Here is a 15,290-nt window from a genome sequence, read left to right on the forward strand (position 1 = left end):
TCTAAGTCCTAAATATAAGTAGTAAAACAAAACTCAGTTGCCAATGGGCCAAAAAAAAAAATGTTGAGGTCTACCTTAGCTAAACACAAAAAGGAAGAGAAGCTGTTCCATTAGACACATAGTCATCTTTTCACAAACATACAGTCTCCACAGAAATCCACTATTGTTGAATGATTTTTTTTTTTCCAGGCTGCTTTACCAAGCAAGCCATTGGTCCAGCAGAAGCCATTGCTTCTACTTTGAATCTGTCCTGGTGCAGAGAATATGAGTTTTCCCAAAAGTGCCAGATCTTCTAATGCTTCCACTCCAGCCACTGCCACTGGAGAACATGGAGAGGAACACCTAGGAGCTGTAGCTGAACCTCCCTGATCTGTTTTCCTGTTGCATCTACTCCCCTGAAGGTCTTGACTCAAGGCCCAGGGACTGAAAGCCTTTGCTATGGAGGAATAAGGATAAGGGTTGCATACAGCAGGCTCTTTAATGGCATCTCCCTAATTAAAATTAATTTCAAAGGGGGAAAAAAAAAAATCTCTCTCCAGGACTGGACAAAGAAATGCTACCCTAGATTAGTGAAGCAGTAGCATTTTAACTATGAGGAGAGTGCACAACCTATTTGTAGCCAACCCATGTCAATTATTCTCAATCATTTTTTTATATCAGACATGGGGGGAAAAAAAAAAATCTTTATAAATATGGGCTTTTTTAATATCCCAAAGCAGGAGCAGCAGGTAAGAACTTACCATTTTCTGGCTGGTCCTTAATATCAGCTTCACTTGGCTGGCTGGGACTTTCAGATTGACTTGAATCTGAAAAACATAAAATACAGCCAAAAATTACAGGGTCTGCTGTGGAAAATAGATCAGAGGCGCCAGACTTCCTCAAAAGGCTGAGAGTACAAACTGAGGAGAGGAGTGTTGCACTAGGACATGATAATGCAAAAGTCCCGTGCCTAGGTAATATGTTTGCTAGCCAGAAAAAAGAAAAAAAAAGAAAAAGAAAAAATTAAAAAAGGGAATCTTGTTTGTGGCACTACACAGAGTGCTTGGGGTGTGTGTGTTGGCATAAATTAAGCTTTGAGAATGCTTCTTTTTAAAGAAGGCATATTTAAACGACTCTCCTACATGTTTTTTTATAATGCAGCCTCTATGTTGTATACAAACCAGAGCCTTACTCCAACACATAGTAAAGTCTCAAAACATATCTCCAAGCAGGCATAGAAAGGTAACTTAGCAACCCTACATAGTCGTGGAGATTGTTGGCTACACATTTCTGGAACAAAATCTGCAAAACTGAGGGAAGAGCTGATTTTTTTGGCGTGCTTTCGCAGTGGTTACAGCACCACAAGATCCCTAAAATGCACAGTGCTGGTGGTGATTTGCAGTGGGATAAGTGAGTCCAGATACTGGATGACCTGCTTTAGAACTTGTGTAAATAATCCCACAGCCTCCCAGCTAACACTCTCCAATGAGCAAAATTTATTTGCCTAAAATAATAAAATGATCTATAAAAGGGTGTGTGTAAATATGAGTGTTTTGCATTTTTTACACATTATTAACTCTACTTTATGTGAAGATGATCGCTCTTTGGTCCAAAAATTATTCTTTGTAGAAGCTTTAGTCAAATAGTATTTTCCTTCTTAATTATTTCTGTCATTATGGCCTAGGAAAAAAAGTCTCTTTACCTGTGGGAAAAAATATTTTTTAAGAAATCCCTCAAATACCTGGTTTTTAGCAATTAATACATTTTTTTCCCTTTGCCCAGAAATTGTTCTGTACTTTATTGATCCCGTAGAAAAAGTTTTTGCTGCGCAACAAAACTTAGGCAATGAAACCACTCGCTAATGCCTCAACACCACCCCTCATCGTGGCAGACCCATTTTCTGACTTCACCTTGACTTTGCAGAGTTTGGAACTAGCTGTCTGAAATTTGACCACATTTCAGTGAGAAGTCAATGCAAGATCAAAAGGTCACGACACTTAACTGTGATTAAATTGAAAATCTTACTTCTATTGCAACAGAGTCATAACACCACCCCTTCTTTTTCTTTGAGGTATTAATAGTGCTGGAAGAAGCAGTACTACTAGTGACCTTGGGTCAAGCAATGCTAATTTATTGCTTTAAAAAGGTTCCTTGCTTTTAAGCAAATGAAGATTTTAATTACCGCAGAGCACTATAAAGAAAATGCCTATTTTAAATATTCAAATTTCTTTTTTTTACCTGCTGACTGTCTGCTTTAGGTATCATTCAGAAGCTTAGAGGACAATCTTGTATAAATTAAAAACTACAAGTTAAAAAAAGGGCCCACAAAACAAAACTTGATGAATTTCAGAATACAATCACTCAGAATATTTAGCAAAGAAAGCTTCAGTCAAGATACTTCTATTTAAAATCAATTAAATTCCCCTAAAAATTGAAATACATCCAGTGTGTCCCAGAATCCATTTCTTCTCTTTTGTATTTATTATTTTTAATAATTTTGCCAATGAAGCTAAGGAGGCAAAAAAAAAATCCTCACTTCTGCAATTTTGTTTTAAATATTGATCTACTGAATTATCTCTCCCTGAAGCTGAAATCAGTGCCAGCAGATACACTATGGGGGTAACAGGCACAGCGCTGTTGTATTCTGGATTTTGGCAAGAAGTTTCACGTTTCCGATACCACAAAGGTAGAAACAAAGGTAAATTATTAGGAATGTAAAATATTTAGCTAACATTCAAAGTCAACATTCAACGGATTTCATTTTACAGGGCGGGCATTAGCCTTTTGCTTATTTTTTAGGTTTTACTTTCCCTCCAGCCAGCCATGGCTCAATCAGAGTTTGGGCTTTATGTTTCAAGTAGGCTCGGAATTCCACAAAAATTTATGGATTTGGAGAAGCTCCTGCTGAAATGTGGGACTGGGAGCATGTTTCCCTTTCCTAAAATTTGGAACGAGCCAGGGAGGCTGCGAGAGGGCCGCGGTGGCGGCCGCGGGAGCCGGGCTCGGCGCTGGCACCTTGGCTCCAGCACAGCCCTGCAGCCGGTGGGCAGCACACGCAGCCCGAGCTGCTCCTGGCTTGGGAGGAACAAACAAAGTACTTTTGTCTGCCTCGAGTGCTGTTTTTCCAACACCAAGGCTAGTGGCACAAGAGGGGCTCCACTGGCCCTAGGACATTTGTTTGCACGCCGAATCTTTAACTTTCTCCCTTTATCACCTCGGCTCCAGCGATAGCGCTTTTCCTAATTCTGCTTCCCCGCAACCCGCCCCTTCTGCTGAAATTAAATATTAATTTCCCAGGGAAAGACAACACAGCTTTAAGCACTGTTCTTCATGGAGAGGCACAGGGCAGTAAAACACAGGATGAGGTAGAATTAAAGCCACTCAATCCTGCGGTGGGGATCACGGGAGGCTACCGAAAACATGGACTGGGCAAGCGTGTGCTCAGCATTGTTATGCAAGGTGGCATCTTATGGAAACCCCAGATAAGAAGACTGAGTTGAGGCACTTAGCCAAAATGTTTATATGCAGAATTTTGCTTCCCTGATTTTATTCAGATGCCGCAGATGATCCGGCACATATAAATGTGCCGCCACATGGTTAAGGGATTGGCAAAATCAGAGCCGTTGTGTTTTACAGTCTTGCCTAGGACGAGGGAGTCTTGCTCAGCCTCCACCACTCGCTCTCTGCTTTTTCAGCAGTTGGCACTAACTCCTGTCGGGGCTTTTTTGTTGTTTTGCACATGGAAACTTTCAAATTCCAGTTTTCTGAACGTTTAGTGTTTTGCGGGCTCGACTGCGACAGGAGGGGGAATGTCTGTCCTGCTGAGTCAGTTAGCCAAACAGGTGACCGGAGGAATAAATTAATTTTTGCCCATACATAATTGATATAAATGGAAGATCGTTTTCATAAGCATTTGCATTAAATCAATAAAATCACTTACTATAGAGCAGTTTAACAATTCATTTGATTTTCTCTTTTCTATATATTTGATAGCCACTCTGCAAAACAGTATACACTTTATGCCTATTTTCTTTAGCAACAACACTGCCAGTTAAATTCTACCACCTGCAATAATTAGAGCCATTGGAAAACATACAAAACAAAATATACAGTAGATGCGAGCCCCTCTTGAATCCACGGCCCCCTGCGGCAACGAGTTTCATTGGTGCCTTAAGCTAAGGCTGGTAGGAAGCCAAAGAATCTGTATATTACAATAAAGTGCATGTTATTAAGGGGAGGATTTAAATGATTTCAGATGGAGTTGGAAATATTATAGTGAGGAACCACTATTAAGATTGCTGATTAAAAAAAAAAAAAATCACCAAGGAATCTAGTTTTATGTTTAAGGAAGCTTAACCTTGAATAGCACAATGGGTTTTATTTGGGGGCTTTTTTAGTTAGAGAAAAGTTAGTGGCTGGAATTTTTAACCCTGAGCTAGCTGGGGTTTGAGTGAGTCTGTGCACTGGGCTCAAGGTTACTGGTCAAGAGAAGCTCAAGGGGATCTGGTATCAACCACAACCATGGCAAACAGGATCAAAAAAACATGTTGAAGCTATTTTACTCTCCACTTCCAAGAATCAATTATGATTAAGGGATAAAGGAAAAAAAAATACGCAAACAACAAAACAGGCTAGTTTTTCAAAGTAACATTTCCTATCACGTCTCTATTCTCTGTTCCTCTTTGGATCTGTTCCTTAAGCATATGCTACCTCAGCACGAGCGAGCCCCAGATCTGCCTGATCCCCAACCCTACGCAGGCAGGGACCTCCAGCTCCGGGACGGAAGCTCTGGACTTTTCAGGCTGCAGTTTTCCCTTTCAGCTGCAGCAGGAGCACAGCTCCAGCTGGGCTGCACGGCGGCTGCATGGAAGCAGGGCTGGCGGCACTGGAAGGGAGCGCTCCATTGTTTGGAAAGAATAAAACCTTCCCAGGAAAGTCTGGCCCGTGGACAGGACCAATGTCAACAGACTGACAATGTTGTTCTTTTTTGCAGACCGTGACACAGACGGTGAAGTGTTGTTGCACTCCTCCACCAAAAAAGCCTCTTTTGAGTGCCATAGCACTTCCCAGTGCTAAACCACTCCATGGCCACCTGACTGGGGAGAGACGGGACACTTTGTGGAGCACTCCCAAAAACACACCGTGTTTCCCAGGGCAGGCTGAATCCAGCCTGGAATTCACTGGGGTGGCAGTGACCCTCCTCATTGTCTGCTGTTTTGCGCAGACCCAGTGAGTGGGTGCCAAGATCATTTTTTACCTCTGTAGAGCAGCTCCCCAGCAGAACCTGAGCCTGTGAGCAGCCCGTGAGCTACCACAGGTGCAGACACATCTATCCTGGAAACAGTAAAGGTGATCCCCACGTAGTGCAGGAAAAAAATGACCGGCGATGCCAGATGAGCAAGGCAGCACTGCCACTGCCCACGCTGAGCCTGCTCTGCAGTGAAATACAGCAGGGTCCTCTCCTCCTCCAACACCAGCCCAGCACCTCACAGGAGCACCACAGAAGTGCACAAGTTAAATTTCCCATTCATATCATGTTTTGGGGGTGGGGGGAATACTGTATAATAAACTGACATATTTTATTCAAGTTTCAGAGCCCTATTTGTAATAAAAAATTTATATGGCTGGGTTGTGTTCATGCAATAAATTTTTCATCTATAATTTTGGGCATGGATTCTACCAAAGATTTATATACATTAAAAAAAAAAAAATTTGAAATCATGCTCTTTTATATACAGTCTTATGTGGTGAGCTTAAGGGATTTACAAACAGAAACCAGCACCAGGACTGGGGCTTTTTTACACTCACTTTCCCTTCATTATACATTATAATATAAACAGAAAGGGGTCACTCCATATATGCTACAATTATTATTTACGGCGATTTTGGTGGCTACTAGGATTTCTTTAAAGGAAGGCCTGGCTCTCCATTTTACTCCAGCCATTGCTTTCAAGTCAACTTTTATAGGGAGTTCAAAGTGCTTCATTATCATCTACCTCACCATCACACGTGTACATGCCAGCACCAGATTCCCAGTTTTATTCCATACCCCTGCACTGTACACCCCATCCCCACGGCTCCCCAGCGAGGTTCTGCACTGGTAAAATCCCTGTGGTGCCAGCCTGGTTTTTCTTTTTTTTTTTTATAAGGCGAGGACTCTTAATTCCTGTACACTGGGAAAGAGATTATCTTTGATAATGGAAATGTAAATCAAAGCTTGCTGTTGTTTATTCCAGACAGACATTTGTGTGTTAAGTCTGTTTATCAGGCAACACTTTGTCTAAGCCAGGAAGTAGTCAGCCTTTGTAACAAGATGTATGCAAATGATTTTCCCATCAGCCCCTGCCACAAAACTTTTGTGGCAAAAAAACCCTCCTTGTTACTTCACCAGTAAGACGCTCCTAAGCTACCCCGTAAGCAGACTAGCAACAAAACAGCCAGCTAGACTATGCTGATGAGTTTGAATGAGCCCAAAACATGTGCCCACAGTCTGTTGCTCGGTATTGTAAGCAGACTTTGTGTATTACATCTGTTTATCAGGCAACACTCTGTCTGCTGGGCCGGCTTTGTACCAAGGTGGACGCAAACAAAGATCTCCACAACTCCCTGCCTAACTTTTTTTTTGGCTGCAGAAATTCCCCCTCACTTCCCTCCTCGCTGGGAATGAGAACGCGAAACACCACCGAGAGGCTGCGAGACCCTAAAGCTGTATCAAAATGGTTTCATTTTAAATCAACTTTCTTTGTTCTCACAAGCCCATAAATGATTTACTGCTATCGTGTGATAGCCTAGAATGTGGGGAATCTGTGTATTCCCATACTTGTTCCTTGATATTACAAACAAGTATTTGATTCACTTCTAAATGTTTGTTTTTAAAACAGTTTACAGCCTTTGATTCCTGCTTACTGATTCATTTCTGGAACATTTTCTATTTATTCCTTTGCAGTAGCAAACGTTAATTTTGACTTAATTCAAATTGTCATCAAAGGCTTCCTTAAGAAATCCCACAGCACAGATTTTATTTGTTATAATAAAATATTCTTAAAGTAAACATCGTGCGACTGTGTTTTTTTAATTCCAAGAGATACAAAAAATCCGTTACCCAAAGGATTCAAATTGGTTCAGCCCTTTTTCCTAGACAAAATAAACACTTTAGGACTTTACTTGTTTGTATTCTCCTCAGTGGTGCTGTATGCATCACCAGCTAAAAACAAAGAAACTTTTAGCTGCTCAGACAAAATGCAGAAGCTCCCCAAACAACGAAGCGGGGGGGTGGGGAGGCATTCAGAAAGTCTGACAGTCCATTCAATATAGGGATGATGGCCATAATGCATCCAGGGTCCCCTTGCTAATTAAATATGCATTGGCACAGTTTTGATCGATGCAAGCCATGGATCAGATGACACACCTGCAAAATCTTGAGCCCAGAGCTCCCAGGAAAAGGAAAATACAGGCTGTCTCCTTATCTTTGTTTTCAAAGGCTCTCAATTTCTGTGCTTAGATATCTAATTTAATTCTCTCACCCCTCAGCAAACTGGATTACGAAAGTCAATACTGCCATTGTGCATCGACAGGAACACACAGCTTTCCTTTTATTCAATTTAGCCATGACCTTTAGACAAAGATAATGACAACTGTCTAAAAGTAAGGTAAGGCCTTAAGGAAGACCCTGCTGAGGGGCCCCTCTCGCTTTCCGTGGCTCCTCCAGCCAGGAAGAGCCCACCGGCCATGGAGCAAACCCAGAGATAATTTCCCTCCCCGGAGCACAGTGACCAGGAGTAGCCTGGCAGAGCGGCTCCCTCGGCCACCAAGGGCTCTGTCCCACCCTGAGGACCTGGGACAGCCCAACACCAGCGGCCAGACCCTCAGAAGCCCTTTGCCACGAGGTGGCCACGTCTCCGGATGAAGCACTCTGGTGCCACGAGCAGAGCCGGCGCTTGCGCCAGGAGGGACCACGCTGTCCCATTTTTCCTGCGGCTGTTGGGGACACAGCGAAACGGAAGGGTCAGGAGAGCAGCACCAAGTTCTCATTTTTGGCCCTGGCACTGGGGAAGAACTGCAGCCCTAGAGCAGGGATCACGGCGCAGGGAGCCCCGCGCGGCCGCATGGCGCGACGGCAGGAGGAGGAAGCGGCACGCGGATTTTCCTGGAGCTGAGCTGGAGCCAATGGAAATGACATTACTTTCCAATAGGTCTCGCATCAATATTTTTAGCAGCCTCCCTACAACGAGATAGCATCTTTCTAATACATCTGTAAGGAAAGGAGAGAGAACATGCTCTCAGCTAACGAACAGCTATCAGGCAATAATCCACTTTGGTACCTGCAGATACAGGTTGTACCTGAATCAGTGATGGAGGCATATAAAAATTCATATTGATTGAGCAGCCCAACTCCACAAAATGTGAGCTTCCATGCTGCACAGGGTTTTAATTCTGCAGGATTTTTTTTTAGCTGCATTTAAAAATACACTTGGCATTTCTAGCTGTGGACCAATATTTTTCTCATGTCTTTTTATACAGATTTGGAGGGAAAGATATTTGTAATGGAAAAAAAATATGTGCAAAGTTGGATTGCTAAGTTTCTGTAATCTTGGGAAATAAAAAAAAAAGCAGCCTATGTAAGAGCTACAAGAAACCATATGGATCAACAAGAGCTGCCCTCATATCCCTAGGAAATATATATTAACCTACATTTCATCATCATAAACCCCAAAATAAAAAATCTAATTAGAGTCTCTACCCTCAGATTCACTTGCAAAAATTTGCTTATCCCCCTCACAAAGTGATTTACAGTACTTACATCCATGTCTTCAGAGTGATTTAAATTTATTGAATCATTTCAATTTTTAGAGAGCTTCCATTTGGATCTGTACGGGTTTCTAGACATATGCAGTGCTCAGTTATTTAAAATTAATTGCAGTACAATAATTTTAAATTGCTTCACACTATACGAATCTCAAGTGCTTTGAAATATTTGAACCATTCTATTTAGAAGCCATCAAACTTCTGAGCACATGCATCAAAGAGTTGTTTTAAAAGCCAAAGGGCCGTCCTGATGATCCCAAAGTGCAGGTGAGCTCAGCTCTGGGCATGCTCAGTGCACAAGGACCTGGATTTATAGAACAATTCAACAAATTTTGCCCAAATGTCAATCTCTAATTAACAAAAACTGATCCTGTAATAATTTCAAACCACTAAAAAAATTCTTAAACTAGAAAAGCACTGTTATAAAATAATGGCATACATTAAAACTATTATTACTTCTAATGTATATTTATAGAACATCCTTTTATCCTGAAAATTAAAACAGCTTATTAACATTGAACTAAGCTTTACAACACCTCTGTGGGAAAGGTGAGCATAACTATGCCCACTTTATGCAGGGATGAAGGAGGCACATAGAGGTTAAGTGATTTACCTTGAGAGGCACAGTTACTAACAGGAGTAAAAAGCACAGGGCCGGGCTCTTGAGCTCTGGATAATAAAGTCTCCCTCCCACCAAAGCAGCCATTACAATGGCAATGGCAGAGCCCACTTAGGAAGCCTTCAACTACATTATGTAGAAAATTACTCGGTAGAGTGGATCCAAAGTCACCTAGAAGGGGATATTTCCAGTCACTCTCGGCTTCTGTTTCACTTGCCTTTCTTTTTCTCATTAGTTATTTTGAAAAACAAGAAATCATTTCTCTCCAGAGTGTTTTCTATCTCAGTTTAACAATAACAGTAGTATTTAGGGCGACTAAAGAGCTGGTTTTGCAATGCCTGACTTCATCTACAAAAGCAAGCGGAGATGAGCCTGTGTGATGGGCAGATCTGGTAGCTTTGGTTAAAGACCCTACATTCTGCTTTTGTGCGGTTTTACCCTGGTGAGAAAACCAACATCAGCAAAGCAGGATTATGTCCACCATATGGTGAGACTCCATTGGCGGTCGTACAGCCACCCAATTAATCTCTATCCCCCACCATCCCCTTGTTATTTATTTATTGTGACAAACTCATCCTTATGGGACCCTGGGTGGGGAGCTGTGTATTCCCAGGCTATTGGCGTCAGTGCCCATCCTCATCCTTTATCCCAAGCAGGAGCTGGCGAGCTGGCGCCTTTCCTCCGGCCAAGGCGCACGGTGCTACAAGGTCATGCCCAAGGAGGATCTCTAGATTTTCCAGAGCAGATTTTTTCCTCAAAACTGCCCTCCATCAGAAAGCCAAATAAGCCCTTGATAACGAGCCCATGCTTCACAAACTGCTGTCCAGAGCTGGCCATTCTAACAGCACACGGATAACCACGCTGTTTGTGGAGACCATCAGAGCGCTCCTACATTTCAGTCCGTGCCTATTCCTAAGGTCTCTCCACAGCCTCAGACATTCCAGGTTTCATCAGCCAGCAAAAACAAAGAAAAACCTTCACCACACCAACAAACTGGGCACGAGCCCCAACCTCCTCCTTTTTCAATCTCTCCCGCTTCTCTTTCCTCGAAAGGAGAAGTGTAAAATTTTCCTGTGATCAACCGAAAACTCAACTAGGAATCTATACATCCAACAGAGTGAAGAATACTTAGAAAGAACTAATATCTCGAAGAATGGGCCCAGTTTCTCTATTCAGGATTATTCTATTTCACACAGGGAAAAACAATGTTGATGATAAAAATATGTGTGGCTATTTAAGAAATAAACAAAAGATGAACTAATATTCCATGGAGATTCTGTCAATAGCAGATTAATAACAAGTTACAGATGAAGCAGTCTAAGCAAAGTTTAGGTACTATTTTTTTATTGTGGATCTACACTTGCAGTCCCGTTTTCACAACTCTTTTATTTTGATGTACCTGACACTTTTCCTCTTGGCTCCCATTTCAGTCCCTCTTAAGTACATATTTGGTTGTAGTGGCCAAATTTTTTTTTCTTTTTTTTTTTCTTTTTTTTTTTTTTCCTGGCAGATGTCTTTTCCTTGTTCTGTGCACTGCGAGGAGTTCAACGTGGCATGTGAAAAATTTCCATTTCAGGTTTTCTTAAGCTATATACAAAATTAAACTGCTGGCAAAAATACATAGATACATAAAATTATACAGCAGAAAAAGCTGCTCGATAGTTCCCTTTTTTCCCTTCCTGCCCTTCTTTTTTGCCTTTTTTTCCCCACAAAATCATTGCAGAAATATTGCCATCAACCCAAAGCCTTTCTCCAAGTGTAAAGTCAGAGGGTTCTGCCCACAAAGAATTGCCACTGACTGTTGCTCTGTGGATCTGTTTCTACTCTCACAATATTGTAGACTGCGAAGGAGAACTGAGAATTACCATAAAAATCGGGACGTGTTTTGTTGCATCAGTATCATGTTGGCATCAACACCACAGACTCAGGCAGAAAAAAAAACAGCCTTTTGGTAGGCAGCCTACTTGGTCTGTGTTTCTGCTGTGTTTGTAAGCCATGCAAGTGGAAGAGAAAGTTAAAACTTGGAGAGAAGTAGCATCCTGCAGGCTCGGCACGAGTTACAGCAAAATCTGAGGTCCAACCACCATAAATCATGGAGAAACGGAATTATATCTACACCTCAAAGGACACTGGATCACTATAAATACAGGAAAGAGTTGGGTGTATCTATAGTTGGCCCCCTGAAAAAATATTCAGCATAATGTGTTGACTCTGAAAATGCATCCTAAAATCCTTTTTCACTTGGTCCCAGTGCTGCAAATCTAAATTTTGAGGATGGAATTTAAAACCAGAAAAGTCCAGAGCTCTCCAAACCCGTAACTACACTGCGTAGACGAAATTTTAATCAAACTTTTAAAGCCATGGTTATGATCTGATGAACAGACAGCTTGACTTGATTACATTTTTAAGTTTCAGTTTCTATTTCTGTTTTAAGATGAAAAAGATCATAGAGTGTCAGAAATTTGAATACTGAATAGCAAAAGCTCTTGCAGGTTTAGAAAGCATATAGAAAAGCTGGCAAAAGAAAACGCTATTCCATTGCCACCATCTGCTTTCTGGCATATTGAAGAAACTTTACTAACAGCAACATTTTCTTGCATTAGAATATCTGCTAATTAGTTTTGTTGTAATTTTTTTTTTTAAATTACCTTTTACACAGAAGGCAAATAGCCAGGTTTTTTGGCTGGCTACACCTTACACCACGTCTGATAACATTTTCACATTAAGTTCAGTTTACCTCACTTTTTTTTTTTCTATCAAAATCCTATCTTTAGCATAGTCAAAGCCTGCAAAAACTTTGCCTTGCTGAGACTAAAGAAAAAAACATCAAACATATGAAGTGTTAAAAATCGCTGAATAACTCAAAGGAAAAAAGATAATTTTGAAGGCGTTTTGGCTGAAATCTATTTTCCTTTGAATTGCATGAGTGTTTTAAAATGTTAAAAACACTACAGAGTGACTAATGAATGTAAAAGAATGATAAAGAGTATGGGTCCAGTTATCAGTGATGTGCCTAAAACAAAATAATTTTGGACAGTCTGCCATGCAAATATTGACTAAAATGTCATAAATAATGTCTGCAACAAAGGGAATCCTGCAAAGGAATATTCTGTTGTACTTAATGCATTGTAGAGTGTGCCTTTTAGCAAGCAGTACGTTACAGAGCCTGAAAACTTCAGTTCGACAAAAAAAATCCCCCTAAAATTTCCCAGACAAAAACATTACTAATGCTGTTTATTTTTTTTTTTTTTTTTCCCAGAAACAGACCTTCCAAAAAGTTAACGGTGCAGCCTTACATTTGGGAGAGGGTTCACTTAGAAGCTGATTTTCAAAAGAAATGAGTCATCCAAAAATTACAAATAGACCAAATGTGGCCACCTCATTGACTTACAACTACTCCCTCTGCCATTTTTAACAGGATTTTCACCCATTTCTCTGCTGGCAGAGAAAAGGCTGCTTGCAGGTCTTTGTCAGAATGCACTGAAATCAAATGGAAAGACATTAAGTCGACCACTGCCCTGGGCCAGAGCTGAGAGGTGGCAAAGCTTCTGTTCCAGCACTTCTTAGGACCCAATTGTGAATCAGTTCGAGTCCGACTGGCTCCACGTGTAGGGTTAGAAATAAAAATGCAATCCTGGGAGATTTATGGCAACACACAGAGTGGGCAGAAAGGGCTTCAAACCACCCTCAAAATCACAACATTTTAGTAATTTTATTATTTTTTTAGTAGCACTGGAATGTGATGTCAAAATGAGGGAAGTTGCATGAAGAAATCCAGATTACCTACATCTCCACTAACACACTGTGCTATGTGTAATCACAAACAACCCAGTCACTTTTTTTTTTTTTCTGAAAGTCTACTAAAAAAAACCAACTGGGTCTACACTGAAACCTTCTGCATGTGTTTTCCAAAATTTCATTTCTGAGAAAAATTTCACAGCCACTGAGATGACAAAAAACAAAGATATTTTACATTTCTAAAGCATCTTTCATCCAAGATCAAAGAACAACATCAACAATAATTCTCAAAATACTCCTTTGAAACAGAAGTACTAAAAGGAGTACTATTACATTTATTTTATCTTTATCTAGCTTGATCTATTTTCTTTAGAAAATGCTGGTTACTGTAGCATCTCTCTAGGCAGATGAGGACTATAGGTTAAGTGACTTGACCAGAAACACTTACTAGCTCAGTGGAAGAAGTGATAATGCTCACATTTGGGAGTCAAGGATTCTAAACCTTTCATCCACTAATTAAAAACATGTATAAATGTAAACTGATGTAGGGAGCATGAAAACCCCTCAAGCCCTCAATCACGTGATGGAGGTGCCACCGAGGCAAGGGAAGGATCTGGAATCAGCAGCACACAAACCAGCTGGCAGGACATGCACTGGCAGTGTGGATGGACAGATCAGTAAGAGTGTGACGGTAACAAACTACAAGTGAAGAGAATGAGCACGCATTTTGAAAGCATGCTGCTTTTCAAACCCCTTGAAAAAAATGAAGACAAATTTCTTATCAAAGATGAAAAGCCCTTCTCCCTGTGAACCATGCAGAGAAGTGCTCCCTGCTCTCCCGTGGAGGCTCAGGAAGAGCGTGGCTTTTCCAGCTGCACCACAGGTCACCCACAAAAAGATTGGTGGGCTGTGTGGCAGGGTCTGTGGCCAAGGAATTTGTTTAACACGAAACTCAGAATTATTTAAAAATAAATTACAAGCTGCGTTACACACCATATAATTCAGCCTTTGGGCCAAGATAATTCTTGACATAACCCAACTGGAATTACACCGGGGAGAGACTTAGCACAGTGCTTTCATAAGGATCCTTTCCCTATCATTCCTGCAATCAGGTCATATGTGGGTATAACTGATAATCTCCTGCCTGCTCTGTAACATGGATGAAAAGTTATCGACTCTTCTGCCTCGTCAGAGAGCAGCACACGCTCTGCCAGCATGCACAGAACCCACTGCTGATAAAAGCAGCCCCTGTTTGGAGAGGTGTGCTTTACAGTGCTCGTGGGCTTTTTTGCAGCAGAGGAGCTGTTGGACAATGAAGAAAAACATTTCAGCTCCCCTGAAAGTTTGACTGTTCCTTTTCAAACAATACAACACAAGATTCGGGACATACTGCTGACACAGCAACATCAGTGCCTCAAAGAAACTGTGGGAAATGTCAAATTTATGGTCCTATGGGTGATTGGTGGAAGGTTTCTTCCCCCCCTTCAGCAAGCCTCTGTCAAAAACAGAGCCTCTAGAAAGTTTTTGGCTACGTCCCAGCAAAGCAGAAGGAAGCTGTATCCCACACTTCCCTTGGGACTTAATGAAATATACAGCCTCTGGGCTTCTTTCAATTTGGTCTTTCAGATTGCTAAACCAGTGAAAGAAGGATCCTAGCTGTCACAAACGTCACATGTTTGGGGTCACCTGCTGCTCGGGGGTTCTCATGCCAGTTGTTGACATAATAAGCACCCCTTACACTTTAATTACAATTCACAGTGTGCAAACTCTGCAATCTGCTTTAAGGCAGACAGTCTTTTAAATCAACACTAAATTCTACTACTGTTCGAGCAGAAATGGGAGGAAAAAGATGTCCAGCTGACTGAATAATTGTATTCAAATATTTGTGATCCCAAAGAAAAGTAAGCACTATCCAGTGAAAAGAGCAACTGTATTGCCTGTAACACTTCAGAAAGCGTGGCTAAACCTCGACTTGCTCCTCGCAGTCACGCAGACGAGGCACGTGAGGCGTTTTCATTTGATGAGCTCTTCCCAAAGCTCCTGCGAGCACAGACCTGAGCACCCAGCTGTGTTTGTCCCCGAGCATGGGCTGGACACAATGCCGGACACTGGGATCCCCAAAGGGAGGGAGGGAAACTCTCAAGCCCTC

General features: G+C 41.5%; 1 protein-coding gene across 12 annotated transcripts in view; it reads right to left on the bottom strand.

Annotated features, from left to right (window-relative positions):
- The window catches only part of NFIA (nuclear factor I A), a 249,339-nt gene that overhangs the window by 112,976 nt on the left and 121,073 nt on the right, over positions 1-15,290 (bottom strand). For 11 of the 12 annotated variants that reach the window (XM_059853665.1, XM_059853664.1, XM_059853673.1 and 8 more), the window contains exon 3: positions 741-806. The exons of the other annotated variant lie outside the window; for it this stretch is intronic. In XM_059853665.1, coding sequence (XP_059709648.1) covers positions 741-806 — 66 coding nt within the window. The remainder of the gene's footprint in view (positions 1-740; positions 807-15,290) is intronic. 12 annotated transcript variants of the gene reach the window in all.

The sequence above is a fragment of the Haemorhous mexicanus genome, chromosome 9, assembly GCF_027477595.1.
Source record: "Haemorhous mexicanus isolate bHaeMex1 chromosome 9, bHaeMex1.pri, whole genome shotgun sequence".
Classification (NCBI taxonomy): Eukaryota; Metazoa; Chordata; class Aves; order Passeriformes; family Fringillidae; genus Haemorhous; species Haemorhous mexicanus.